The following is a 27287-nucleotide window of genomic DNA, read 5'->3' on the forward strand; positions in this document are numbered from 1 at the left end:
GTGCGTGGATAGCTAATAATTCATGCTTTCTCTGTCCCCTCTTCAATATGGTGCTTCTGTAACCATGAATTATTCACGTGGATAGAATTCAAATGGAAAGAATAACCAGAATAAGTCGATGGCCAGTTGTAATAAGGGAGCCATTCTCATTAGTTAGCTATATGCATATATTAATAGGTGACAACGTGGCCCCTTATCACAACAGACCGACGCTTGTTAAAGTTTTCTTTGTAGAACTCCAAAGAACTATCATTTATCTCTTTCCATCTGGTAATAGCAAGAAGGCAGAAAGTTAGAAGAAACCACCTTGACCCAGCTGATCACAGGCAGATAATTTACAAGTGTAACAGGTAGAGGGTAACACAGAGGAGGTATCTCAACCTGATGAACAAAAAAAAATCCATTTAGTTTCTGTAGAATGAGGGGGTTTGGAGTAGGGTGGGGGAAGATGATGACAAGAAAAGAAAAACTGATGAAAATAAATATAAGGAAATAAGTGGTACTTTCTTACATAATATAGTTCATTTTCCTTTATTAAATAAAAAGTAAACTTAAATTGGCTTGAAATATTCCAGAACACTATTTGGGAGAGGTTGAGCAGATGGCTCCGTCTAAATGGCAGAACAGGTGGACAGAGCATTCAGCCCCTCGAGATGCCCCTCTGGGGTGAATCTTACCTCTTCTTCCAAGGCACTAGCAACATGCCCCGGGGACAGATGCCCCGGGGGTGAGAGAGAGAAGGTTAGGGAAGCGTGGGTGATGGCAGTACAGAGTCTTCTGTGAAAGAATGAGAAGTCAAAAGGGACACAGACCAAAAAACACACAGAAGTACTAACTTTATTCCTGCAGAGAAACTAACAACTGGAAAGAAGAGGCCATCGATGTTGAAATTCTCAAACATTCCTTGAACAGGTTGCCCGTTAATTCGGAATGAGATGCTTGGGGCGCTCAGATCTAAACAGCAACTGATGACATCATCGGTTCTCAAGAGATGTTGATTCGGTGAGCTTACAGTACGTGCAATACAACCTATGGAGGAAAAACAGTAACAGAGGTGACTTTTTTTTTTTTTTTTCCTCACAGCATCATCTTCAGAGCCAAAGATCTGAATCGGTAGTGACAAATCAATGCACAATACTGGAAGAGAGTAAGTCTTGAATGCATATTAACGTTATATATTAAATCTTTTGTCCAAAGGCTGTTGCTTTTTGTGGGGAGCCATGCTGCTATCTTTACTATAAAATGGGCCTCCTCATATGCAGAGAATTCTGCGTGGAGCTGGATGGCATTTGATGCACAAATCATCTCAGAGCTGATAACGTGATGATGTCAGAGAAAAAGCTCCAGGGAGAGATCTGAGTTCAAAAAGATGTTTTACAAACTACCATCTGTACGACCATCAGCCCATTACATAACCTCTGTAGACCCTGATTTCTTATAAAGCCAAATGCCATAACCTTGCAGAGTTGTAATAATGATTAAATCAATGGTTTAAAAGAACACCAGGACTTGCATGTCAGTCCCCTTGCCAAATATTAAATCCCCTTTGTTTTATAAAATAAAAGTATATAAGGATAATGAAAGCAGAAAATGTGTTCATTCGTGCACTGTTTGCTGAGAGGCAAGCATATGCCAACTGGTTTGTTTTTATAATTGATTTCACACAAGATCTTGGTTGGCTTCCTAAATACAGCAGGATGCAAGTTGAGGCGTGAAATGATTATTTGATAAACGTCATTTCCTGCCCCAGCCAACCTGTGGCCTACGCTCATTCTTGACTATGTCAAAACTCCTTTGCTAATTAGTCTCCGTGGGCACACAGGCAGACAAGAAGGTGAGGCTTTCTCAAATACACATGCTCACAAATGCATACAAAATTTCCCAATTTGAGCAAAGACAAAAATAGATGTCATGATACAAGATTTGCATTTTTATAAGACCTTTTTTGAATTTCCAGCATGCCAAATTTTTTACCAGCAGCATATCTGAAATGCCACTGGCAGAAGACATAGACTTTTTAAATTTTGTGTAAGTTTTGACTTTTAACAGTAATCAAATCTGCAAGCAATAAATTCATTATCAAGTGGTACTTTTAGAATTCCCTAAATAAAGAGAGCTTTTCAATGTTTATTTATTTTTGAAAGAGAGTGACAGAGAGAGAGCGTGAGCACGGGAGGGGCAGAGAGAGAGGGAGACACAGAATCCAAAGCAGGCTCCAGGCTCCAAGATGTCAGCACAGAGCCCGATGCAGGGCTTGAACTCCCAAACTGTGAGATCATGATCTGAACCGAAGCTGGATGCTTAACCAACTGAGCCGCCCAGGTGCCCCAAGGGAGGTTTTTAAAAACATCATATAAAAGCAATGTAACTCACGTCAAAAGATCTATACCCTTCTTTGCATCAAGGTGAAATGTTATTACACAGATATTTACTATACACCAAATATACTGCTCAGACTGAGGGATATTATTATGCTAATGCTGAGGACTAAAAGTCACCATGGCAAACCCTCTTGTGATGCCTGAAACAAAAAGGAAAGATAGAGAGGATCACTGGTGCACAACCTGAGGTCCACAATTTAAATGGCACTCACACTGTTGAATCCACTGGGAAGCATTTTCAGGTTTCGTGTAAGCAAACCTAGCATATCCATATTAGAACTACATTCCTGTCCTCCGCATTAGCCACAAAGGAAGACAGCAGCAGTGTGATTTACCGGTCCTGGATTAGAAATCTGTACCCATCTTTCTCCTCCACTCTTCTATGACATTCCTCCACACTTCTGTATTTAAATGCTCTGCGACTCATCTCACTTTTGGCCCTCCCTTACAAACACGTGGGACTTGGATGCCAAAAATCCAGCTCTGCATTCACAGAATGTAGCAACTCTGTGCAAAGTTTAAATTGGAAAAGAATAAGTGAAGACACAGCTCCAAACTTTTGCTGATGAGCCCGATTCTCATTCCAGAAAACATCACCAGTCTTTAATTACAGAAAGTTGAGTGGTAGAGAACATGCTCTATACCAGAAATCACAGATTTAATTCTACTTTCACTATTAAAAAGAATAGGAGCGTAACCCCAAGAAAATGATCTGAATGACTCTGACCTTAATAAATCAGTCAGAAGCCGACTGATTTAGTTTTGTCTTTGTTGACTCTGAATTTAAAATTAAGAAAGCATTTAAAGGACGCCTGGGTGGCTCAGTCGGTTAAGCATCCGACTTCGGCTCAGGTCATGATCTCGCAGTTAGTGAGTTCAGGTCCCGCATCAGGCTCTGTGCTAATGGCTCAGAGCCTGGAGCCTGCTTCGGATTCTGTGTCTCCCCTCTCTCTCTGCTCCTCCCCCACTTACACTCTGTCTCTCTCTGTCTCTCAAAGATGAATAAATGTTAAAAAAAAATTAAAAAAGGAAGCATTTAATATGGCTGGTGTCAGAGAAATTTCTGCCTGTGCTCTCTTCTAGGATTTTTGATGTGTCAAGTTTCACATGTAGTTCGTTAACCCATGTTGAATTTATTTTGTGTCTGGTGAAAGAAAGTGGTTTAGTTTCACTCTTTTGCACGTAGCTGTGTGGTTTTCCCAACACTATTTGTTGAAGAGGCTTTTTCCCATTGCATATTCTTCCCTGCTTTGTTGAAGATTAAGTGACCATATAATTATGGGTTTATTTCTGGGTGTTCTCTTCTGTTCCACTGATCTATGTGTCTATTTTCGTGCCAGTGCCATATAGTTTTGATCACTACAGTTTTGTAATATGGCTTGAAGTCTGGAACTGTGGTATCTCCAGCTTTGCTTTGCTTTTCCACGATGGTTTTGGCAATTTGGAGTCTTTCCTGATTCCATACACATGCCAGGATTTTTTTTCTTCTAGTTCTGTGGAAAAAATGCTATTGGTATTTTGATAGAGATATCACCAAATGCGATTGCTTTGGGTTGCACAGATATTTTAACAATATCCGCTCTTCCATTCCATGAGCATAGAATGTCTCTCCATTTGTGTCATCTTAAATTTATTTCATATTTTTTACAGTTTGCAGAGTACAGGTCTTTTATTTCTTTGGTTAGCTTTATCTTACTGCTTTTGGTGCAATTGTAAATGGGACTGTTTTCTTCATTTCTCTTTCTGCGGCTTCATTATTGGTGTGCAGAAATGCAACAGATTTCTGCACATTGATTTTGTATCCTGTGACTTTACTTAATTCATGTATCAGTCCTAGTATTTTTTCTGGTGGAATGTTTCAGGTTTTCTATATATAGTATTATGTCATCGGCAAACAGTGAAAGTTGGACTTCTTCCTTACTAAGGTGGATGCCTTTTATTTCTTTTTGTTGTTGACTGACAGATCCCAGTAGCTGAAAAAAACCCACACCTTTCAACTACAGGCAAGACACAGTGCGTACTTCCTTGCCATTTAAAAAGCAATTGAGGGGCGCCTGGGTGGCGCAGTCGGTTAGGCGTCCGACTTCAGCCAGGCCACGATCTCGCGGTCCGGGAGTTCGAGCCCCGCATCGGGCTCTGGGCTGATGGCTCGGAGCCTGGAGCCTGTTTCCGATTCTGTGTCTCCCTCTCTCTCTGCCCCTCCCCTGTTCATGCTGTGTCTCTCTCTGTCCCAAAAATAAATAAATGTTGAAAAAAAATTAAAAAAAATAAAAAAATAAAAAAAAATAAAAAGCAATTGAATGTTTTCTCCTGATATAAAGCTTCAAATGATTTTCTCCTGAACTTCCACAACCTATCCTCCTTTCAGTGATGTATGTTCACAGGTGCACTGAATATTTTTGTTGTTGTTGTTGCTGCTGCTTTATTTAACAGAGACTGCATAATAAAAAGTATAATGCATTACAGGTCAATTCCATGAGCACTGGGTTCTTTTTGTGTGTTGAAAGAAAAAGCTTCAAGCTAAATGCAAAAATGAAAATGGTTAAGGTGGCATTATACGGCTAAAATAATTAGAACCAACTCACCATTGTTTTATCAGAGTAATCTCCCCTCTCCCCTAATCTCTGTGTACTGGGAAAACAAGTTAACACGTTTCATTCATTCACCCGAGTACCCAAGTCATGCGGAAGCATACCAGGAAGTAAAGAGAGAAGATAGGAAAACTGAAGGGTGAGAGTGAAAATGTATTATGAGAGAGACATTACCCCTATTTTATGTTTGTTCGGCCTTATGAACTTAGTGGTCATTGCCTTCGTGTGGTCAGCAGGAAAAGCATACTACCGGAACAGAAGCTCCGACTACAGTCGGGCCAGAACAATCCACTGCGTGTTAAGACAGGCGCACTGCTCCCTGGGCCCCAACTACAGGCCCCCATGTTAGGATGAAAAATCTCAGCCAAGCTCCTTACTTGACAGAGAGAACCCTGAAATGCCTGCATTTGCCTTGCATTGACAAATATTTTCTGCCACTTGATATAACTAGTACTCAAAGACTAAGATGTTATTTTTTTCCTTGTTGTTGCTTAAGATGTTCTTTTTCTTCAGTTATATTTTTGCACTCCTAAATGTGGTGTCCTGAAAATAATCATGCCTGCCACTTATAGACATATGCTTGTTTACAAATAGAGAAATTCAGAAAGGTATTTCAAAATTTAACGGGGGACGCCTTTAGGAAGTAGATGTGAAGGGAAGGAGATATTAGGGACTTTTCACTTCTGTACTATTTGAGTTTTTGATCATGTATTAATTTTATACTAAATCTTAAAGACTCCCCCCAAAAAATATCTGAAATGCAGCATCAGGTCTTCCAGACTACTAAGCTACTGGCACTGAATAAAGGAAAAAATCAGTAAGTATTCATGACAAACTACAGCTGCACAAAGTGCTTTGATTCACAAACCCATTACCATAAACTCTTAGATTTAATTCAACTTTTAAGTTTTTATAAGCGATTAGAACTCTAAAGCATTAATAAATGAATATCATTTTTAATGTACACTCAACCATCCAAGTTCAGGTTGACAGCTGGTGAAATGAACTATATATTTATTTTTAAACAGTTCCACACAAAGTGTCATTTGATTATAAACTGACTCCTTGGGGCACCTGGCTGGTTCAGTCTATTAAACTTCTGACTTTGGCTCAGGTCACGATCTCACAGTTCATGAGTTTGAGTCCCACATTGGGCTCTCTGCTCTCAGCCCGGAGTCAACTTCAGATCCTCTGTCCCACATTTGCTCCCTGACCCTCCCCCGCTCATGCTCTTTCTTTCTCTCTCAAAAATAAATAAATGCTGGGGCGCCTGGGTGGCACAGTCGGTTAAGCGTCCGACTTCAGCCAGGTCACGATCTCGCGGTCCGTGAGTTCGAGCCCCGCGTCAGGCTCTGGGCTGATGGCTCAGAGCCTGGAGCCTGCTTCCGATTCTGTGTCTCCCTCTCTCTCTGCCCCTCCCCCGTCCATGCTCTGTCTCTCTCTGTCCCAAAAATAAATAAACGTTGAAAAAAAATTTTTTTTAATAAATAAATAAATAAATAAATAAATAAATAAATGCTAAAAATAAATAAATAAAATAATAAAAATAAACCGACTCCTCACAATACACTTCACAGATGATGGATTCCTGACATAAAATTATTTACCAGGAGGTAGAACTTAGTCTCTTTCTCCCAATTATTTTCTGGGATCTGTTCTTTGGCTTTTGTACTGGAAGCTGAAGCTTTGCACACACCTGCTAAAGCAAGTAGGAAACACATACATTTGTTTTTTTTTTTCTTTTTTGCACTTGATGTGTGACTCAAAACGCCACTTTTCTAACATACTGTTCATCAACAGTACAGTCTTTCGGAAATGTACTATAATTGTAAGAGTTTTCTTTCTCTCCCTGTGACTTTTATTTAACGTTCTCACTCATTGTTTCCATGTTAAATTTCTTTTTCTTTTTAATTTTTTTTAACATTTATTCATTTTTGAGACACAGAGAGAGGCTGTGAATGGGGGAGGGGCAGAGACAGAGAGACACACAGAATCCGAAGCAGGCTCCAGGCTCCGAGCTGTCAGCATGGAACCTGGTACGGGGCTCAAACCCACAAACCCTAAGATCTTGACCTGAGCCGAAGTCGGACGCTTAACCGCCTGAGCCACTCCCAGGCACCCCTCCATGTTAAATTTCTGAATAATAAACGTATTTGATTATACACACAGCACCGATGGCTTTTGGAAACACAGAGCAAGGGCAACAGATTTCTCATGCGGATGCGGGGGGAAGACACAGAGGGTGCTGACCTGACCACAGGTGAAGGCCATCAAATCCGTAGGAAAAGAGATCATCTCCAACTCCATTGCCACCCCACTCCTCACCGCCTCCAGGGTAGGGAGAGTACCCTTCGGTGGACGCCCAGCCCACCCTCAGGTGAGTGGCTTCGGCAGTCACGAACGGCTCCGTATGATCCACCATCAGCTCATAGTACCACTTCTTGTACTGCGCGGACCCTTCACTGACGCCCAGAAAAATATTGGGTCTCATGCTTTTAAAGAGAGACAAACAGCACATGAGAAACTCCGGACAAACCTTTCTCCAAGATGCAATATATTAAATATATGTTTTCCTTCAGTACTACAAAATTACTAAGTCACTGATGCGGTAGGCGGTGACAGCCAGCCTTAGAGTTAACAGTCGGTAACTGGTGTTTGCTTTTCGTATTACTTGGAAATATCGCTCAGGAGTCTAAGATTATTGTTTCTTCATTGCTCTTCTGCATATTTCATATCACTGATCATGTTCAAGATGGGAAACTCAGTATCACAGGCCTTTTGGATCCATGGCATTATTAATTCAGGACACTTAGACATTTTCCCTAACTAAGCTCTGTGTCAGATAAGGAACGAGGCTGAAGCAAGCCATGTTGTTGGTAAAGGAACCAGAGTGATAATCAGCTTTGTTGTTCTCTATGCCTCGCTGAGGGCAGAGGAATTTCTAGGGAGTTGCATTTAATTCTGCTTCCTGAGGGACTTAGACCCTATGTGAACGGTAAAGATTAGCGACAATCTCAGGAAATACCTCTCAATAACAGCACGTCTACTATACAAACAGCCACTCAGGAAGTTCTTAAATCACTTGTGTTAAAAAACACAATATAGAAATATACAACAAACCCTACATTTTTGTTTCAAACAGGGTAAGGTGGGGGATAGTTCCCAGATAGCTGCTAGATACAGTATATCAAAATTATTAATATCACACATACTATTTTCTTAATTGTAATCTGTATTATTATTATTATTATTATAATACTTCGTATAAGGAAGGCAGCATGTCTCAGTGTTTAAAAGCTCAGTCTCCAGAGTTAGACTTGAGCTCCATTTCCAGTTCAACATTTTAATCTACGAAATGCACACAATGGTACCCCGCTGGACTAGTTGAACCTAGTACAAACACGGTGTCGAATACACAGAAAGTCCATGGAATAGTCCATGGACTGCTGGCATACAGCAGTCAAGGGATGTGTGATAACCCTGGAGGGAATGTCTAACCAAAAACGCAGCTTTATTTTTTTTTTATGGTATTTATCATATGTTGGACATCCTGATTCAACTTTTTTATTATACACAGTGGCCACTTCAACCCTGGTATTGAAGTGTAGTGCTTTTGTTCATATTCTAAGAAAGCACAAAACGTAAGTATATACAACTCTGTCCCTGTATAAAGGCCAGCCCGCTCCCGAGGACATCAGTGAGAACCATGAGAGTGGATGAAAGCTTACATCTTTGGGATATATGCATATTCTGCTTGGTTCACCTATTATGATTATGATTATGATTATTATACCATCTGACTAATAGAAAAAACTGCACTATTCGCTGGGGGAATACATAAAATATCCTAATAAAACAAACGGACCGTATGATGCCTTAGCTATAGAGCCAGAACATGAATCGCTCTGTTATGCCGCCTATTTGGTGACGTTGTCCTTGTGAATCTACCTGCTAACGTGGTTTACAAGACGTGTCTGCAGAAGTAGGTCTCTTCCCGGCAGCAGATTGTCGCAGATGAGATGCTGGTTGGAACGGACCGCTACTCCATGGCAGACGCAGAGAGAGCACAAGACGTCCAGAACCTGAAAAAGAGCAATCACTTCCAGCTAAGTCCCTTCTCAGATTCAAGTATCCCAGCACTCTTTGTGAACACAAACACATTCCCTCTGACCCAGCCGTTTGAGCATGGCAGCCATGAGTCCACTCACAAGTGGACTTTACAAGTTTCTCTTAGATACCAACTGAGAATTGCACGGTGCCCCATTGGTGCTAAAAAAAAAAAAAAAAGCGCTAAATAATATTATGATTGCAATTAAGAAATGAAAAATACTCATGAATCACTTGAAACGCCTTCTATAAGTTCTCTTATTTTAAAAATGTATTTAAAAGTCTGCCAGAGTTCATTCATGGCAGTAAAATGCTTCCCTTACCTTGTGGTTTCTTCCATGCTTGTCTAAAAGGGAGATTATGGATTTAATGTGTCCTTCTTTGATAATATTTAGGGCTTCTGGACTTTCTACTAACACACAGTGCAAAACTTCAAGAATACCTAAAGAGAAAATCAAGAAAGAAAATATGATTAAAGAGTCTGCGATGATCAGTGTCTTGCCTTTCCTTCATGTGTTCATTCTGCAAAATGTAACCATTACGCACTCAATGTGCTTGTCACAAGGCACTGTGATAAGGGACAGGTGATGTTTGTGACAGGGGACTGATCACTGAAGATGATGAAGTCCTAGTTGAATGAGGAAAAGCCAGTGTTAGCAGAGTAAGCAGGTAACTCTGCCTGGGGAGGTACAAAAGAAAGCATCCTTAAGTCGAGCCTCAGAGAACACCTTCATGACCATTTTCCAGACAGGAAGGTTAAGGTGGTACAAGGCTGGGTGAATTCTTGAATGGTGGGCATACCTGGGGTGCCTGGAGTACAGAGCAAGTAGAGGACAGTACACGTAGATGGTAGGTTAGGACCAGCTTATGAAGTTTCTCAGCATTGAAAATAGAACCCTACAACAATGCATTCCAACCCACACAGATCATTACATTCCCCCGGAGGTAAATGGCAGAAAACGTTTCTTAGTTTGCAAAACAACAGCATACAAAAATACAGAGAACTATACGACATACAAAACCTGATTAAGGATGTCGGTATTTTAAAGTGTTAGCCATCAGAGAAGATAAAATGGAATTTACCCTTTCTTATCTTAAAATTGAAGAAAGAGAATAGAAAATAAGTTTTGGATCGGAATGTTTCGTGTGAATTTGGAAAGCTGAATGTGTACATACGTATTCATGGTTTCCGAGCAAGCTTGCTTTGTCGCTAATGAGAGTGCAGGCCACCTGTAGTAATTAGATAGAACACTGAGAAAATGTGATCTGAGAGATACAAGGTGTCACGAAGGGCCCAAGGGAAATCCGCAGAAAGGTGTATACATCTCCGGCGGAGTTCACTTTCTTGGAAAAGAAAAGCACGCAGGCTTACAAATGGCAGAATGTGGAAGTAATGGTTAGAACGTGGCTGTCACAACTTATACTTGATCCAAACCCCAATCCATTATCGGACAAGGGCTATCGATGCTAATTTCTACACTAATGACTTAATTTGTTGAGGTATGAACGTATGTTCAGTTAAAAAAAAATACCCAAATATGAGTTCATTTTTTGGTGTAGTTCGAAATCGACTTCTGTGTTCCAACAATCCATGCCAGTTAAAAATCCAAGATAGGAGAAAATAATACAAGCTGATGGGTAGTTAAAGAAGATGTTTCTGTAAGTGTACTTAAATTGAAAGTTTCTGGTATCAAAAATGGAGCAATAAAACTTATTCATTCTGAGCTAAAATAAACTAAAATAATAGAGAGGGAAGAGCGTTTTTAGCAGATTGGTCATATTTTAGCCTGACGTCTTTGTTCCCTGTTACCTATTACTGCAGAACCCATGGCAGCTGCCCGTATTTGCAAATGGGCTCATTCAGTTAAGCATCCGACTTCAGCTCTGGTCATGACCTCGCAGCTTGGAAGTTCAAGCCCCGTGTCAGGCTCTGTGCTGACAGCTCAGAGCCTGGAGCTTGCTTCAGATTCTGTGTCTCCCTCTCTCTCTGCCCCTTCCCTGTTCGCACTCTGTCTCTCTCAAAAATAAATAAACATTAAAAAAAAATTTAAAAAAAAAGAAAGTTGTGCTGTGTCTCCACACTCATCTATTCACATTTCCTCAATGGCTGCTTTTGCATTAAAGAGGTAGAGCTGAGGCTGCAAAGTCAGAGCCCTACGATCCATAGAGCATCATATATTTACTGGCAAGTAAAAGACCAAGAAAAATAAATTCTCTTTGTCAGTAAATACGCGTGAAAGCCAACAGCATTCAAAACCTTGAATATATGAGAAAAGATTTAAGACTAGAGTTTGAAAATGCACAGCACATATCACAAAAGGCAGGAATGGCCACACGAAAATAAATCTGATTCTTCTCATATTCTGCAGACTTTAATAGAAGGCTTCCAGAGTTTGGGGCTTAACATTCAATCAAATATGTTTCTTTAATGCTGCTACATCATATCCAACAAATAATCTACTTAGTCGAAAAGGACTGACTACCTCAAGTCTGATAGTGAAAGGTCAGAGGAAACGACTTTTATTTTCAACTGTTGGAATTAACAGCAAATGTTTTATGAAGTAAAAATAAAAAATTTTATTTTTTGTGGTAAGAAATTCCTAAAAGATAACAATTTGGAAATAGCAAAAGATTCATTTTCAAAAAAAAAAAAAAAAAGAGACCAGCTATAAGGACTCTATTGGGTGTATATGTAAATCATGCCAATATATGTCTGGAAAAAAGAGACAGAGGAACAAGGCTTAACAAATATTATAATGGCAACACTTTCCTAAAGATGATTTGACGACTGAATTCTAAACACACTGAATAAGACCCAGAAATGGGAACAGTGCATAACACTTATTGCCAGATTCTCAAGGAAAAAATTTAAAGCTTGGTAGATCATAACCATATTACCAGAATATACAATACATTGTCAAAGATACACATATGCAAACTAATAAGAAAAAGCAATCTGAATTTGTAAGTTTTAGTAAGTTTACAGAAATGATTTTAGTGAAAATTTTAAGAACATGCAAAATACATAACGTATAATGTAAACTTGCAAGGGTAGACACCCAATGGGATATGCATTATGACTGCAACTATGTCAAATATGTTATGTCAGCACTGAGCCCGATGCAGGGCTTGAACTCCAAACTGTGAGATCATGACCTGACCTGAAGTTGGACGCTTAACCGACTGAGCCACCCAGGTGTCCCTCATTTCATAAATTTAGAATAAGCATAAACAAACCTACCCTTTCCCACACACAGAGCACCCGAATTATAAGAGTTTCTGTAAGGGCTATGTATGGTATGGCTTAGTGAGGGGCAACAAGAATTCAGGTTAACTATTCCCAGTTGACTTCAAGTACCGCTTCCTAATCATCTCGTGGACATTTCATCCAGAATGGTCTCCACGTGCCTCCACCTCAACTCTTCCCAAACTGAATATACAATACCGTTTTTGTATCTATACATGTAACTGCTTCTCTGGTCCACGGCCCATTCTAAAAGCCAAGTCTAAGTCCAAGCTAAAAAATTCCGTCATTTCTGAATTTCTGGCTTCCAGTTCCATCTAAGGTCAAAGCCCATTCCCCTGTATGCCAGCTCCTTCCCTCGATGACCCAACCCTCCTCTACTGCCTCAACTCCTACCAACTCCTCCTACAAAGGACGGTTCAAGTACACTCTTACTTCAAAGTGCATACTATAAATATGCTTAGGTGCTCATATATTTACAGTACATTTGCACGTTATAAACATTTATTTTGTAGCTACCAGGCACTGTTCTAGGCAGTAAGATCATTGGCAATCAAGGCCTGTCAGGCTCAGGGGGAGCCTGTCGGCTCTGCTCCACCTTCCGTGTTTTCACATGTTATCCTCAAGACTAAAATACACTCCCCTTCTTCTGGGGCTGCAAAATGGGAATCATCTTGCAAAGTCAGAAAGTCACCTCATTCAGTGGGATTTTACCAACACCCTAGAATGAATTATTCTTTCTTTGTAGGATTGATCACACTGTATTAAAATTATTTATGCTCATTTCAATCTCCCACTGGAGAACGAGCTCTGGAGAGCAGACATGTGTTGAAATCTGCTTCCTGGCCACCCATCACACTCTGGCCCAGGGAGCCCCATCTCATGTTTGCCAACTGAATAAGTGAATGAATATAAACGGACTATTAGTATATACCTTCAGTTTAAACTAAATAAGCCTATGCTAGGTGTGTGTGTGTGTGTGTGTGTGTGTGTGTGTGTGTGTGTGTGTGTGTATATATATATATATATACATATATATATATATATATATATATATATATAAAACAAGAGTCATTATTGTGAAGAGTATATAAGATAGCTACTTTGGCATATTTTACATCTGGAAACTTTAATATTAAAATACATTTTTTAAGGTAGGGAAGACAGATGATGGAACACAGATGGAAAATGTAGATTTCTTAGTTCCAGGATTACTTTACTTGTGCTTTAATTTCAATAGGGAAAATTGTGACTTACTGACTAACAAGAATTTTTGTGGGCTTTAGTCTATTTCTGTGGGGGTCATACACAAAATTCAAAATTAATGGTGTAAGTCCTATATGTAATATACATGAAATATTTAGCTATTTGCCTTAAAACTTTTGTGGCTGTAACTTTTCTTTATAGGGTTCATGAGAAAGAAAGATCTCTGAGGGTGTAATAAAATGTCTGGAAATAACCTCATGGTACTGGAAGCATCCGAGTGCAACAATGGGTCACGTGCAGGGTGGTCCAAGGTTGAACAAAACTTGTTGAGCGTCTGTACGGAAACAAACCACGGAACAGAAGTGCTATATTTGGCCTGACTTCACATACCAGGAAGAATCGAGCCTAGGGATCTCGCCCCATCCTCGGTAGGCACGAGTTCATGGTAAGTCTTGCACATTTGAGCAAAATATATACAGAACCAGACCGGCAGCCGCTCAGGCACAGGGGGCTGGTGTGGGGCAAGGAAGACCAGTGAAGAATGGAGAGACGATGCCGACACGCCCTCTACAGAAAGTGTTTTCTCAACCACAGTCACGCGTGTTTTGCGAAAATAAAAATTATAATCTCAGAACACCGAGGCGTATGTGGGTTTAGAGGGAACCTAGTTCTCACTGCACATGTGGGCACTATTCAGCTTTGGGAAAGGACTTCTCTTTTACATCTCTGCTCTACGCATGGGTAAGGATCCCGGACAGCTTTCTGACAGAGCACATGGCCTCACCTGACAATTTCTACACGAAGCCTCTTAGTCTAAGAGGCGAGCAAAGAGAAGGCTTCAACCTGGGTGCTAATCAGTATGAATCAGACTGTCCCTCTGTGACAGAAACACTGGGGACACAGCACAGGTAACGCACACAGAACTGCAATATCCACTTGCAGGGTCAGCAACAGTCACGATTAGAGAAACCACAGATTCCACATTATTCAAATCATAGGTTGCTTTTCTATTTTTTTCCCTACCTAGGAGTTAAAATTCTCTGTAACATTTAAAAAATTTTTTTTAATGTTTATTTATTTTTGAGAGAGCAAGACAAAGCAGGAGTGGGGAAGGGGCAGAGAGAGAGAGGGAGGCACAGAATCTGAAACCGGCTCCAGGCTCTGAGCTATCAGCAGACAGCCCGACGCAGGGCTTGAACTCAGAAAAGGCGAGATCATGACCTGAGCTGAAGTCAGTTGCTTCACCAACTGAGCCACCCAGGTGCCCCAAAAAATCCTTTGTAACTTTTTGGTCAGACCTTATTAGTAATATCCCCAAGGCTCAATGAGGGCAAATGGAAATAAGGGAAGTTGTATTTTCCACCTTGGATAATTAAATGTAAACAAAGTGACTCAAGTAAAAAGACGTGGGGGAAAGACACTGGGAAATAACATGGCAACACAGAACATGAAACACACAAGCCAGAGCTGTCTATAGGGGTTATAGGAGACTGTTCCTGCATGCAGTAACGACGTATGTTATGGACAGTTATCCTTTGATAAGGGGACTGGAGCACTGGATATTTACTAGGCTTAATGAAGAATTATAATAGTAAGAGGTATTACTATTATCCTGTCATATTACATAGTGGTTATAACCATGGACTCCAGCCAATGTGCCACAGTTGAGTCCTGGCAAATTTTTAGGCAAGTTACTTAACCTCTCTGTGTTCCAGAGTCACCATTTCTTTCTTTCTTTCTTTCTTTTTTAACTTTTAACTTTTTACTTTTTATTTTTATTTTTGAGAGATAGCCACCGAGTACGAGTAGGAGAGGGACAGAGACAGAGGGGGACACAGAATCCGAAGCAGGCTCCAGGCTCTGAGCTGTCAGCACAGAGCCCGACACAGGGCTGGAACTCACAAACCATGAGATCATGACCTGAGCTGAAGTTGGATGCTTAACCGCCTGAGCTTCCCAGGAGCTACCCAGAGCCCCCATCTCTGAAATAGAATTAGAATAATGGTACCCACTCTGGAGGGAGGAGGTGGGGGACTGTTTTAAGGAGTAACACATGGAAAGCTTTTAGAAAGCTATATAAGCATCTGCAATTATTTTATGGTTGCAACAAAATAACATAAATGAGAAATGAAATTTAGAAAAAGGATCATCAAGGAAACATTAGAAATATGCTTCTTTTGAAACAGAGATGAAAAACTTTAAATCAGGGAAAGGTAGGGAAATACTGAATGGTCAACACTGATCACAAGCAAAGTTCAGGGAATATATTTATTGATCAGCATGAAGAAATGAAATCGATGCTAGATTTTAAAATAAAACAGTTAAATTAGGAAATCCAGGGGAAATTAGACTGGTCTGTTAGACACTGAGGGAAAGATAGGCAGACACAACTAGGGCAAAGACAGAACTGTAAGACAGCTCTACATTCTGGGGACAACAGGATTGCTGAGCCAAAAATACCATGAAAGATTACACCAAGTAGACTTACTGTCTAATCAATGTTCAAAAAGGCAGAAAGCACTCCTTTGACAGGAACCCCTTCTCTGGGTATTAAGATTATGAAAAAGAAAAACACATGAAAATAAAGTGGGCAGCGGTTGGAGAAGGCAGAAGAAAAGTTCAGCTAGCTCCATGTTGACAGAAGGTCTAAGTAGTTTGGGAGGAGTTTTGCAACATACCAAAGGTGAGGCCAGAAGAGAAAGAATCTGAGTTATGTACAAACATATTAACTTGTTCCTGGGCCCGTGCACTTGAGGGAGTCCTGTAAAGGCATGTCTCTGTTATTCTGTTCCACTCATTTAATTGTTTTTTAAGGTTTATTTATTCTTGAGAGACAGAGAGAGACAGTGCATGGGCAGGGGAGGGGTGGAGAAAGAGAGAAAGAGACAGAATCGGAAGCAGGCTCCAGGCCCTGAGCTGTCAGCACAGAGCCCGACGCGGGGCTCGAACCCACGGACCATGAGATCATGACCTGAGCCGAAGTCAGAGGCCTAACCGACTGAGCCACCCAGGCATCCCTTGTTCCATTCATTTAAACGGAACTGCCAATGAGTGATATAATCATGTACTGCAACCAAGCTGTCCTTCTTTGGTGGTTGGGCATGAATGTGGACCTAGAAGTAGCAGAAACTTCTAGTTTGAGCCAGTGGAGAGGTTAGTTTGCTCTCCCTAATCAGTGTTAGGCCCGTGCCGAACAAATAGCAGGAGGTGAGCGACCAATAAAAACAGACCATAATTACAACACATCTTTCTTAATGTTAACAGTGAATTCTGCATGTCACAGATTGAAGCACTGAGAGAAGTAAGAGTCATCTGTGGTTTGTTGAAAATGAGTATAAACTTGGAGCACCTGGGTGGGCTCAGTCAGTTAAGCGTCAGACTTCAGCTCAGGTCATGATCTCACAGTTCGTGGGTTCGAGCCCCGTGTCAGGCTCTGTGCTGACGGCTCGGAGCCTGGAGCCTGCTTCAGATTCTGTGTCTCCCTCTCTCTCTGCCCCTCCTCTGCTCTCTCTCTCCCTCTCAAAAATAAGTAAACATAAAAAAATAATAATAATTGGGGCACCTGGGTGGCTTAGCTAAGCGTCCAACTTCGGCTCAGGTCATGATCTCGTTGTTCTCAGAGCCTAGAACCTGCTTCCAATTCTGTGTCTCCCTCTTTCTCTGCCCCTCCCCGCTCACGCGGTCTCTCTCTGTCTCTCAAAAATAAATAAACATTAAAAGAATTAAATAATAATAAATAAAATGGGTACAAACTTGAAGTCAAGAAACTATTTGAGTTTCAGGGTGAGACAAACTGATGAATGTGCTTTTTAACTTTTGTAAGCAAATAGAAAGGGACAAAAGAAGCAATGTACGTTTTGCTTTCTTTCTATAACACAGCACTAACTTGTAAAGGAAAAACACTAAATAGGGTTTCCATATCTCACCCCCCTCCAAAAAAAAAAAAATGGACCGAGTTGATTTCAATATGAAAATATATAGAGGCATGGGCAGGGGGTGGGTGCCTGAGTGGCTCAGTTAAGCTTCTGACTTCAGCTCAGGTCATGATCTCCCGGTTTGTGACTTTGAGCCCACGTCCGGCTCTGGGCTGACAGCTCAGAGCCTGGAGCCTGCTTCATACTCTTGTGTCTCCCTCTCTCTCTGCTCCTCCCTGACTCATACTCTGTGTCCCTCTCAAAAATAAACATTAAAGTTTTTTTTTTTTAATCTGAAAATATCATGTCTTGAAAATAACAATGCCAAGAGATGCGGCCTCAAGCCAAGTTGAGAAAACACATCATTTTCTACACTTCAAAGTTTTATAATGGTTTTGAGGCTTCAGAAGAAAATAAGCTCATTAAATCTTGAGCTAACATGAAGTTGAGAAGGGAGAGAAAAAGGGACAAGGATTGAAATATAACACAATTTGACAAAATTAGGAAAATAAAAGTGGAAGTTCGTGAAGATAAAGGTACACCACATTGTTACTCATATACAGAAGGGCAGAATATCAGGAATGCATTAGCAAAATAATTGTATAAATTGCTATATCTCAAAACCCACAGAGTGCTGAGCACCAGACATGAATCACAAATAATTTGAAGATATTCTTATCTTGCTGGTTACTGTTGGGTGTTTCCCCCCCATTTATTTGTTCAATTATCACTTAGTTCATTAAATGGGCTATCTGCCGTGTGAGGTTCTAGATAGGAGTAAAAAGAGGGACAAAACTTGACGTCATTCCCGCTCTTATGAACTTTCCAGACCGCGAAACTTCAGTCCTGGCTGCATTACTTTCCTTTGGCCTTGCAAAGATCATACCTCTTAGCTTCCTAGCTACCAATGAGGACTTTGGTAAAATGGAAATTATAATGGAACTGACCTCACAAAGTACCTGGGAATCCACTGAGGTAATACAAATGACATCTCATCACAGTGCCCTAAACTCACTCGTCCCACTCCTTTTTTTTTTTTTTTTAAAGTTTATTTCTTTTGAGAGAGAGAAAGAGCCCGGGGAGGGGAAGGGCAGAGAGAGGAGGGGGAGAGAGAGAATCTCAAGCAGGCTCCACACTGACGCAAGGCTCGAACCCAGAAACTGTGAGATCGTGACCCAACTGACCTACTCAGGAGCCCCTTAGCGTCCAGCTCTTGATTTTTGACCCAGGTCATGATCTTAACGGCTCCTGAATTTGAGCCGCTGCATCAGGTTCTGGCTGACAGTATGAAGCCTGCTGGGATTCTCTCTCTTTCTCTGCCCCTCCACTGCTGTTTGTTTCTCTCTTTTTTTTTTTTTCTCTCAAAATAAATAAAGAAATATTCCCTTGGCCACACAATGTGCTCATTATAGTGTTCAAGAAACAAGAAAGGTGTGCCTCTCTGTGAAATATTAGTCCCTACAAACATGCTGGCAGATGCAATTAATTGCTCTAAAGGCCTTTAAATAAAATGTTCAAAGATACATACATCTGAGTACTTTTAAAATAAATCCTCCAGGGCAAGAGAAACACAGATTAATGAGCTCTTCAAAAAGACACCTCAAAGCAGCAAATATTTATTGAGAACTATTATTTTGGGCAGAAATGTAAAATGATCATAGCATCTGCCTAAGCTTTGTATAAATTTTTAAAAGGCAGTCTTTTCAAGAAATGGTGCTAGAGAAATTGGATATTCACAAGTGAAACAATGAAACTAGACCCCTACTCTACAACACTCACAAAAATTAACTCAAAATGAATTAAGGACTTAACTCAAATGAAACCAGGAAATTCCTAGAAAAAGAACTTCTTGACCCACGAATTGGTAATGATCTTCCAGATATGATACCTAAAGCATAAGCAACAGAATAAAAAATAAACAAGTGTGACTAAACCAAACTAAAAAGCTTCTGCGCAACAAAAGAAACCATCAATAATGTTTAAAAAAAGAAGACAACTTACAAAATGGGGAAAAATTGTAAACCGTGTATCTAATAAAGGGTATATATCCAAGATATACAAAGAACCCATTAGGGAGAAAAAAAACCAATCCAATTAAAATGGGCAAAAGTGGGGCTTTTTGGGAAATAGACAACTTTCCCAAAGAAGATATATGAATGGCCAACAGATACATAAAGAGATGCTCAACATTGCTAGTCATCAGGGAGAAGTAAATCAAACCCTCAATGAGATATCACCTCCCGCCCATTAGAGTGACCGTCATCAAAAAGGCAAGAGGCAACAAATGCTGGGTGGATGTGAAGAAAACAGAACCCTCATGCACCGTTGCTGGGGTTGTAAACTGGTACAGCTGCTATTGGAAAACCGGATGGAGGACCTTCAAAAAATTAAAAATGGAACCACTACCTGATGCAGTAATTCCACTTCTGAGAATACACCCCAAGAAAATGAAAACACTAACTCAAAAAGACATCTGCACCCCCACATTCACAGCAGCATTATTTACAGGAGTTGAGACACAGAAACAACCTGAGTGTCCACTGATGGATGAGGGGATAAAGAAGATTACGCTGAGTGAAGTAAGTCAGCCAGAGAAAGACAACTACTGTCTGATCTCAAACTAAAACAAAAACAAACACCAACAACAACAAAAAACCCAAAAACCCCACAGGAAAAGAGATCAGACCTGTGATTTCCAGAGGCAAGGAGTGGCGGCAGAGGATCGGATAAAGATCGGTGCGCACTGGTCGCATAAGCTACCACGTGCTGAGGATAAGCCAACTCTGCCCTGTGCTACACAGGGTAGTGGGTAAGAGGGCAAATCCTAAGAGTTTTCATCACAAGGGGAGTTCTTTTGGGTTCAGTTCCTTTTACTTAAAAAAATATATACATATATATATTATATATTATATATATTATATATATAATATAATATAATATAATATAATATATATATTATATATATATATTATATATTATATATATATATGATGATGGATGCAAACTAACTGACTGTTTGGAGTACAAATTTCACAATCACCTAAGCCAAACCATCGTGCTGTATACCTTAAAGTTACACCACAAGTGTATCAACTGTATCTCTATACAATTGGGTGGGGGGAGGTCTCCTGCTGTACGAACACAACTCAGGGGTTGAGGCACCTGGGTGGCTCAGTCGGTTAAGCGTCCGACTTCAGCTCAAGTCATGATCTCGTAGTTTGTGAGTCTGAGTCCTGCGTCAGGCTCTATGCTGACAGTGTGGAGCCTAGAGTCTGCTTCAGATTCTGTGTCTCCCTCTCCCTCTCTCTGCCCTTCCCCTGCTGACGCTCTGTCTCTCTCAAAGATGAATAAACGTAAAAAGAAGAAGAAGAAGAAGAAGAAGAAGAAGAAGAAGAAGAAGAAGAAGAAGACGACGACGACAACAACCCAGGGGCATCATTTCCAATAAGCACAAAAGAAATAAATGTGCACAGAATAACCTAATTCTGGTACTTGGTCCGTGTGGAAGAGGGGGAAGAGAAAAGTTTCACATTGTTTAACAAAACTTACAAATCCTATTTAGTTATTTATTTATTTTTAAAGATGTTTTTAAAAGTAATCTCTACACCAAATGTGGGGCTTGAACTTCACAGTCACACGCTCTACTGACTGAGCCAGCCAGGCGCCCCAAGACGCACCAATTTCTCACAGGGCATTATGTGCAGAATGGTCTGTGGTCCTGACGTGAAACAGTATGTGCAGAGAAGAGTCCACCTTGAGATGCATTTAAAGATGGATGCAATTTTAGAAACTGAGCAACTTGTTCCAAGCCTGAAAACATCAGAAAATACTCCCCAAAGACGTGAACGTACTTTGCCATGTGGTGAAGAGTAACATTTTTTTAATGTTTACTTACTTTTTTTTTTTAAATGTTTATTTATTTTTGAGACAGAGAGAGACAGAGCATGAACGGGGGAGGGGCAGAGAGAGAGGGAGACACAGAATCGGAAACAGGCTCCAGGCTCTGAGCCATCAGCCCAGAGCCCGACGCAGGGCTCAAACTCACAGACCGCGAGATCGTGACCTGGGCTGAAGTCGGACGCTTAACCGACTGAGCCACCCGGGCGCCCCAATGTTTACTTACTTTTGAGGGAGGGACAGAATGAGAGAGAGAGAGAAAGAGAGAGAGAGAGAACGTAAGCAGGGGTGGGGGCAGAGAGAGAGGTGGACAGAGGATCTGAAGCAAACTTTGTGCTGAGAGCAGTGAGCCTGATGTGGGGCTCGAACTCATGAACCGCGAGCGAGGTCATGACCTGAGCTGAAGTCGGGTGCTCAAGTGATGGAAACCCAGGTGCCCCAAGACTAGTATTTTAAATCATGTGTGTCTAAACCTGCATTACATAGTGTGGTTCAAGAGAACAAACGAGAGAGAGGGGAGACACGGTGCTGTGATGGCCAAGAGGGGCTGGCTGGGGTGGAATACTCCAGAAGTCACTCGCAGCTCAGACACTCTAGGACGTAGGTCAGTAGAGCTTACCTGTTTACATGCAGGAGATATTCTCCCTCATGACCTTGGAAGAACACAGCAGGGCACACTCAGTCCTTTGCTTCCCTGCACCTGAGCAGCATATAGCGTGAAGGGATAGAGGGGATGAAGTTCAGAGCCAGAAGGCCAAAGTTTGAGTTCTGCCTTGGCTGCTTCCACACTGTATGACCTTGAAAAAATAGCTGCACTGTGTCTCATTTCCCCATCTGTGAAATGGGAATACTGAGGCTATCCACCTCATAGAGTTATTGTGGGGATTTAGAGACTTAATATATTTATTATTTTCTTTTGAGAGAGAGAATGTGAGCAGGGGAGAGGGACAGAGGGAGAGGGAGGGAGTGAAGGAGGAAGAGAAAGAGAGAGAGAGAGAGAGAGAGAGAGAGAGAGAGAGAGAGAGAGAGAGAAAGGATCTCAAGCAGGCCCCCTGCTCAGTACATGGCCCGACATGGGGCTCAATCCCACAGCCCTGAGACCCATGACCTGAGATGAAACCAAGAGTTGGACACAACGGACCGAGCCACCCAGGCGGCCCATGAGTTAACATACTTAAGGGGCTCAGAACACCATCTGGTACAGTAAAGGTAAGTGCTTGATGGGGCACCTGGGTGGCTCAGTCGGTTAAGTGGCCGACTTTGGCTCAGGTCATGATCTCGCGGTCCGTGAGTTCGAGCCCCACGTCAGGCTCTGTGCTGACAGCTCAGAGCCTGGAGCCTGTTTCAGATTCTGTGTCTCCCTCTCTCTGACCTTCCCCGTTCATGCTCTGTCTCTCTCTGTCTCAAAAATAAATAAACGTTAAAAAAAAAAAAAGGTAAGTGCTTGCTAATATTAAGTTTTTCCACCTGCCAATTCTTCATACTGAGTCGGAGCCATCTCAACATGGGAAAAAACAAAACCAGAACAAAAAAGCCTTATTTCTCTAAACTGAATTGTGCAGTTTTATCAGGGAGCTTTGACACTGCCTGTGGTCATACATCAGTCAGGCTCTCTAGTTTCAGATCTTGTCTGATCCAAAGAATCCAGCGTATGATCTAGCACATCTTTTATCACTTGACTCCTTGTATGTTTCATTGGTTTGCACAAGTTTTTTTTTTTTTTTTTTTGTAAGAAGCTCTTGGCTGAAGGTCTTTGCATGGTGCACAGAGTACGTTCATGTACACATTTGGCATCAAATTTCTAACTGCCCCCCCCAATCCCACAGCAACCCGTGGGGCATGCTGGAGGCACACTTTTCATCTGGACTTTTCAACAGTTTTCCCTAGTTTTATTGCCGAACATAGAACACCTGTCTAGTTTGTTTCTATAATGCAAATGCTCTTTTAAGAGAACGCAAATAATCTTGTAGTTATTAACAACTGCTACTTATTTAAAAAAAAGGTGTTAGGTTCTTATTGTGACATTTTTATTCATTTAATGCAATGAAATGTGTTGACTAACAGTCCTTTGGGCAATGTCCATTTTACAGGCAAAAATATGAGGCACAAAGGGTTTTAGAGTCATGCAGCTGTAAAGGATGAAGCTGGGCTTGGAACTTAAGCAGTCCATTTCAGAATCCATCCGTGTAATCAATCTTAAAAGTGCTCTGCTTCTCCTTAACACAGTATAAAAGTAAGTGGAAAACAAGAGGTGATTAAAAAGTGAGCTGCCATTTCCGATGAGGTAGTCTTGGCAGAGTTCAACCCTGTTTTTTGTTTTTGTTTTGTTTTGAATTTAATGTTTACTTATTTTGAGACACACACACACAAAGAATCCGAAGCGGGCTCCAGGCTCTGAGCTGTCAGCACAGGGCCTGACGTGGGGCTTGAACTCATGAACCCTGAGATCATGACCTGAGCTGAAGTCAGACGCTCAACTGACTGAGCCACGCAGGCGCCCCTTAACTTAAATTCAAGTTAGCTGACATACAGAATTGTCATGGCTTATGGAGTAGGACACAGTCATTTGACTCTTACAAATGATACCCCAGCGCTCATCCCCAAAAGTGCCCTCCTTAATGCCCATTGCCCATTTAACCCATAAAAATATGGAATGCATCATGAATTTGCACGTCACCCTTGCACAGGCGCCACGCTAATCTTCTCTGTATCTTTCTACGTTTAGTTTGTGTGATGCCAAAGTGAGCACTCAACCCTGTCTTTGCTGATGAAATGGTAGGAAACCCATTTAGGAGACCAGAGGCATGAGAGAGCCTGAGCTGTTCCCACTGCATCAACTATACCCTGAGACCTAACACCACTTCCCTTCTCCAGTGCAGCTGCCTCCGGCGGGCACCCAGGCGGCTGAGCTCACGGCCCATCAAGATTACGTTTCCTGTATCACATCAACGCTAAGGGAGGACACCTGTGATGCATCCTGCCTTGACACTGAAGATAAACCCCTCAGGTGGGTAGTGACTGGCTTCTTTCTTTTGACTACCATGCCCGAGTGAGTAGAACCCACCTTAGAAGCCAAGGCACTAAAACAAAAAGCTTGATTCAATCAAGAGGCACGCTGACTTGAGAAAACTGAGCTAAGTCATACACAATGCAAAGAAACTTTAATGAACTCAGTTCCAGATGAAGTCCTTAAGCCATGATAGGGTCCCCGGACTTCAAGCATGACGGAAAGCAAGTGACACAGCACAATTATTTCACCAAAGATGATGCTAAAAGTATTTAATATCCAGCATGGTAGGAACGAAACCCTATCAGAGCAGACACTGGCATTAAGCAGCCATCTGTTGGTAGCACCACATACGAGCTGAACCTTCACTTTTGTCCATGACAGTAAAACATAAGTTTAGTACCCAGACAGGACAAGAAACAGTCAAGGTCAAAGGCAGAAATCACTGGCTGTGATTTTGCTTTTAATAAGAGGTTTTCCTCAAGCGAGCCCTTCCCAGATAACATAGTTTCTCTTCTCTTCCTCCAGCTAAGCAGACATTTAGAGGATGGCATCTAACCAGCTGTGTGTGGGAAGAAATAACATCAGCAAAAGGGGCCAATGCTCCTACGTGCACAGCAACCCCGGGGGATCTAAGGAAGCAGGATGGGAGTGTGGATTCCAGGAACTGTCCAAAAACACCCCCAGGGGACAAAAGCTCTCGTGAATTGGTGGGAGGCTGGATGGGGGGATGTAGACTGGAGAGAGAGCACGTCCACGGGACAGATGTGGGCAAGCTTCACTTATAAACCCCTCTCCCCATCGCCTTAGGACAATTCCTTGCCCTTTGCTGGCCACTGGGGTCAGTATGGAATGTTGGGAGAGCAATAGACACCCCCAAGGGCAGGCAAGTGTCCAATATAGGTACCAACTGACTTTGACTTTGGGCTTTCAATCTTTCATACCTTCCTTACCCAAATCCTTAGGAGGCTGGTTAGTCAGAGCCTGGGGAGATGATCTCTGTTAAGTTACACTCCTGTCTGCGGTGGAAAGCCCTGGCCGGCATCCCCGCCATGTTGGCAGAAACGGAGTGAGCAGCACTATGGCACCTGTGACTCTTGGACCGAGGCTCTCCTTCTCCCCACTCCTTAAACAGACCGGGTGACAAAGACTGAGCCTGCCTTTGATACTCCCCGCCACAGGACCTATCTGAGAAGCTGACGCTCCGAGGACAACACACGTTCATGGACCACTGAGGCAGAATTGTCAAACAGACCAAAAAGGTAAATTAAGCATGGCAAACAGATCTAAGAATTAAAAGCCCACCGTGAATCCGAACTTCCTATTTAGTGTCAAAACACAGGAGAGGATTGCAGATCCGTTGCACAACCTGGAGAGCCACCACCCGGGAACAAGGCCACCAGACCCCACCTGTCTATGAAATCCTGAGGCCGGTCCCTTCCAGCCTCCTTCAAACTAAAACACCAGGTGCCAGAAATGAGTCATATGGTTAAATGAGCATAAGTGGGAAGAGATAATAAAATCAATCAGCGCTATGCCACAAAGCACTACAGTGTTCTTCCCAAATGTGAGACAGTTGAAGATTTTTTTTTTTCCATCTCTAAAAAACCATTTTCTGAAAACACAATTTGCCATCGATCCCACACACAGGCTTTTAGAAACGCATTCTGAAACGGATAGAGATTCTGGGTAACCCAGCAACTTTGATCGCCTGTCTCATTCAGAAAGGAATGTTCTGTTTCATTTGGACTTTACTTTGAGGGACTTTCCCCCCACTTTTCACAATGCTGGTAAAATAGATTAAAAAAAAAAGCCCTCCAAATCTAGATTCTCTGCTCTCTGTCCTCCTTTTCTTTCCAGCCATAACTTAATGCTTTGCTGGGAAAGGAAGTAGGAAGGCTGTATGTGGACGTTTTCAGCATCCTTCAAAAAGGAGTAATTTTGACCAGGGACTTAGCTAACTATTAAATTAGTAACCTTTAACCGCTAATACGTTATTTCAAACATTGAGTGAATATCTTTGGAAATGTACACTCAGTTTCCCTGTCTTAAATGACCCATTGGCATCAAACATGATTTTACATATTGTAATGACCCAGGTCATTATTAAAAACACCAGTCATTATAATGAGCTCTAGACGAAGCCACAGAAGTAAATGAATGAATAAGTTATGAAGGAGTGGCAGGGTCAATGGGGACCGACCCCAACAGCTATCACAAAAGGTTGTCTTTACACAGTCTGCAATATCATGGTGATTCTTATTTGATGTTTCTTATAAGAGTCAGGTGCACAATGTCCCGGCTACACCCATAGCTGGCTTTCTGCACAATTGAAAGATCTGAATTGACCAACGGCTGAAGTTGCCTTCTTCAAAGCTACCTCCTGGAAAACCGTCCCTTTCGGTGATATCATTAAGTGTTGCCTAAACGGTTGGTATCATTCCAAAAGGTTAGCTATGATTTCTGCACTGCCAACAGTGGAGTACAATATCCTGTGACCTCCTGCATTTTCTAACTCGATTGGTCATACCTAAGTACGTGTTTAGGGGGAGGACCCTGGCACACAAGATTCTGGGACAGATTATTCACAGGTTACACATTTTTCCCTTTGAGAAATGATGAGCTTATGCTCTCCAAGAAATAATTGTGACATCTTTGGAAGCTTTAAACTATTGTATTTCGGGATGCCTGGATGGCTCAGCCCATTAAGTATCCGACTCTTGATTTCGGCTCAGGTCATGATCCTGAGATAGAGCCCCATGTTGGGCTCTGCGCTGACAGCACGGAGCCCGCTTGGGATTCTCTCTCTCCTTCTCTCTGCGCCCCTCCTCCACTTGTGCTGACATGCTCGAGCTCGCTCTCTCTCAAAATAAATAAATAAGCTAAAAAAATAAACTATCATATTCCTAGGTACCACATGCTGTATGGTACGTGATCAAG

The 27287-nt window shown here is 41.7% G+C and overlaps 1 protein-coding gene and 1 non-coding gene across 2 annotated transcripts in view; both read right to left on the reverse strand.

The window, feature by feature from the left end:
• Window positions 1–27287, reverse strand: part of RYR2 (ryanodine receptor 2) — a 756803-nt gene that overhangs the window by 327490 nt on the left and 402026 nt on the right. The window contains exons 18-21 of the mRNA XM_047824653.1: window positions 9403–9521; window positions 8921–9054; window positions 7223–7464; window positions 837–1029 (exon numbers count right to left, since the gene is read on the reverse strand). Of these exons, the coding sequence (XP_047680609.1) occupies window positions 837–1029; window positions 7223–7464; window positions 8921–9054; window positions 9403–9521 (688 nt within the window). The remainder of the gene's footprint in view (window positions 1–836; window positions 1030–7222; window positions 7465–8920; window positions 9055–9402; window positions 9522–27287) is intronic.
• On the reverse strand, window positions 23983–24089 carry LOC125148502 (U6 spliceosomal RNA). The gene has a single exon (XR_007145586.1). It is a non-coding gene; the product is annotated as a U6 spliceosomal RNA (small nuclear RNA).

The sequence above is a fragment of the Prionailurus viverrinus genome, chromosome D2 (assembly GCF_022837055.1).
Source record: "Prionailurus viverrinus isolate Anna chromosome D2, UM_Priviv_1.0, whole genome shotgun sequence".
Taxonomy (NCBI): domain Eukaryota; kingdom Metazoa; phylum Chordata; class Mammalia; order Carnivora; family Felidae; genus Prionailurus; species Prionailurus viverrinus.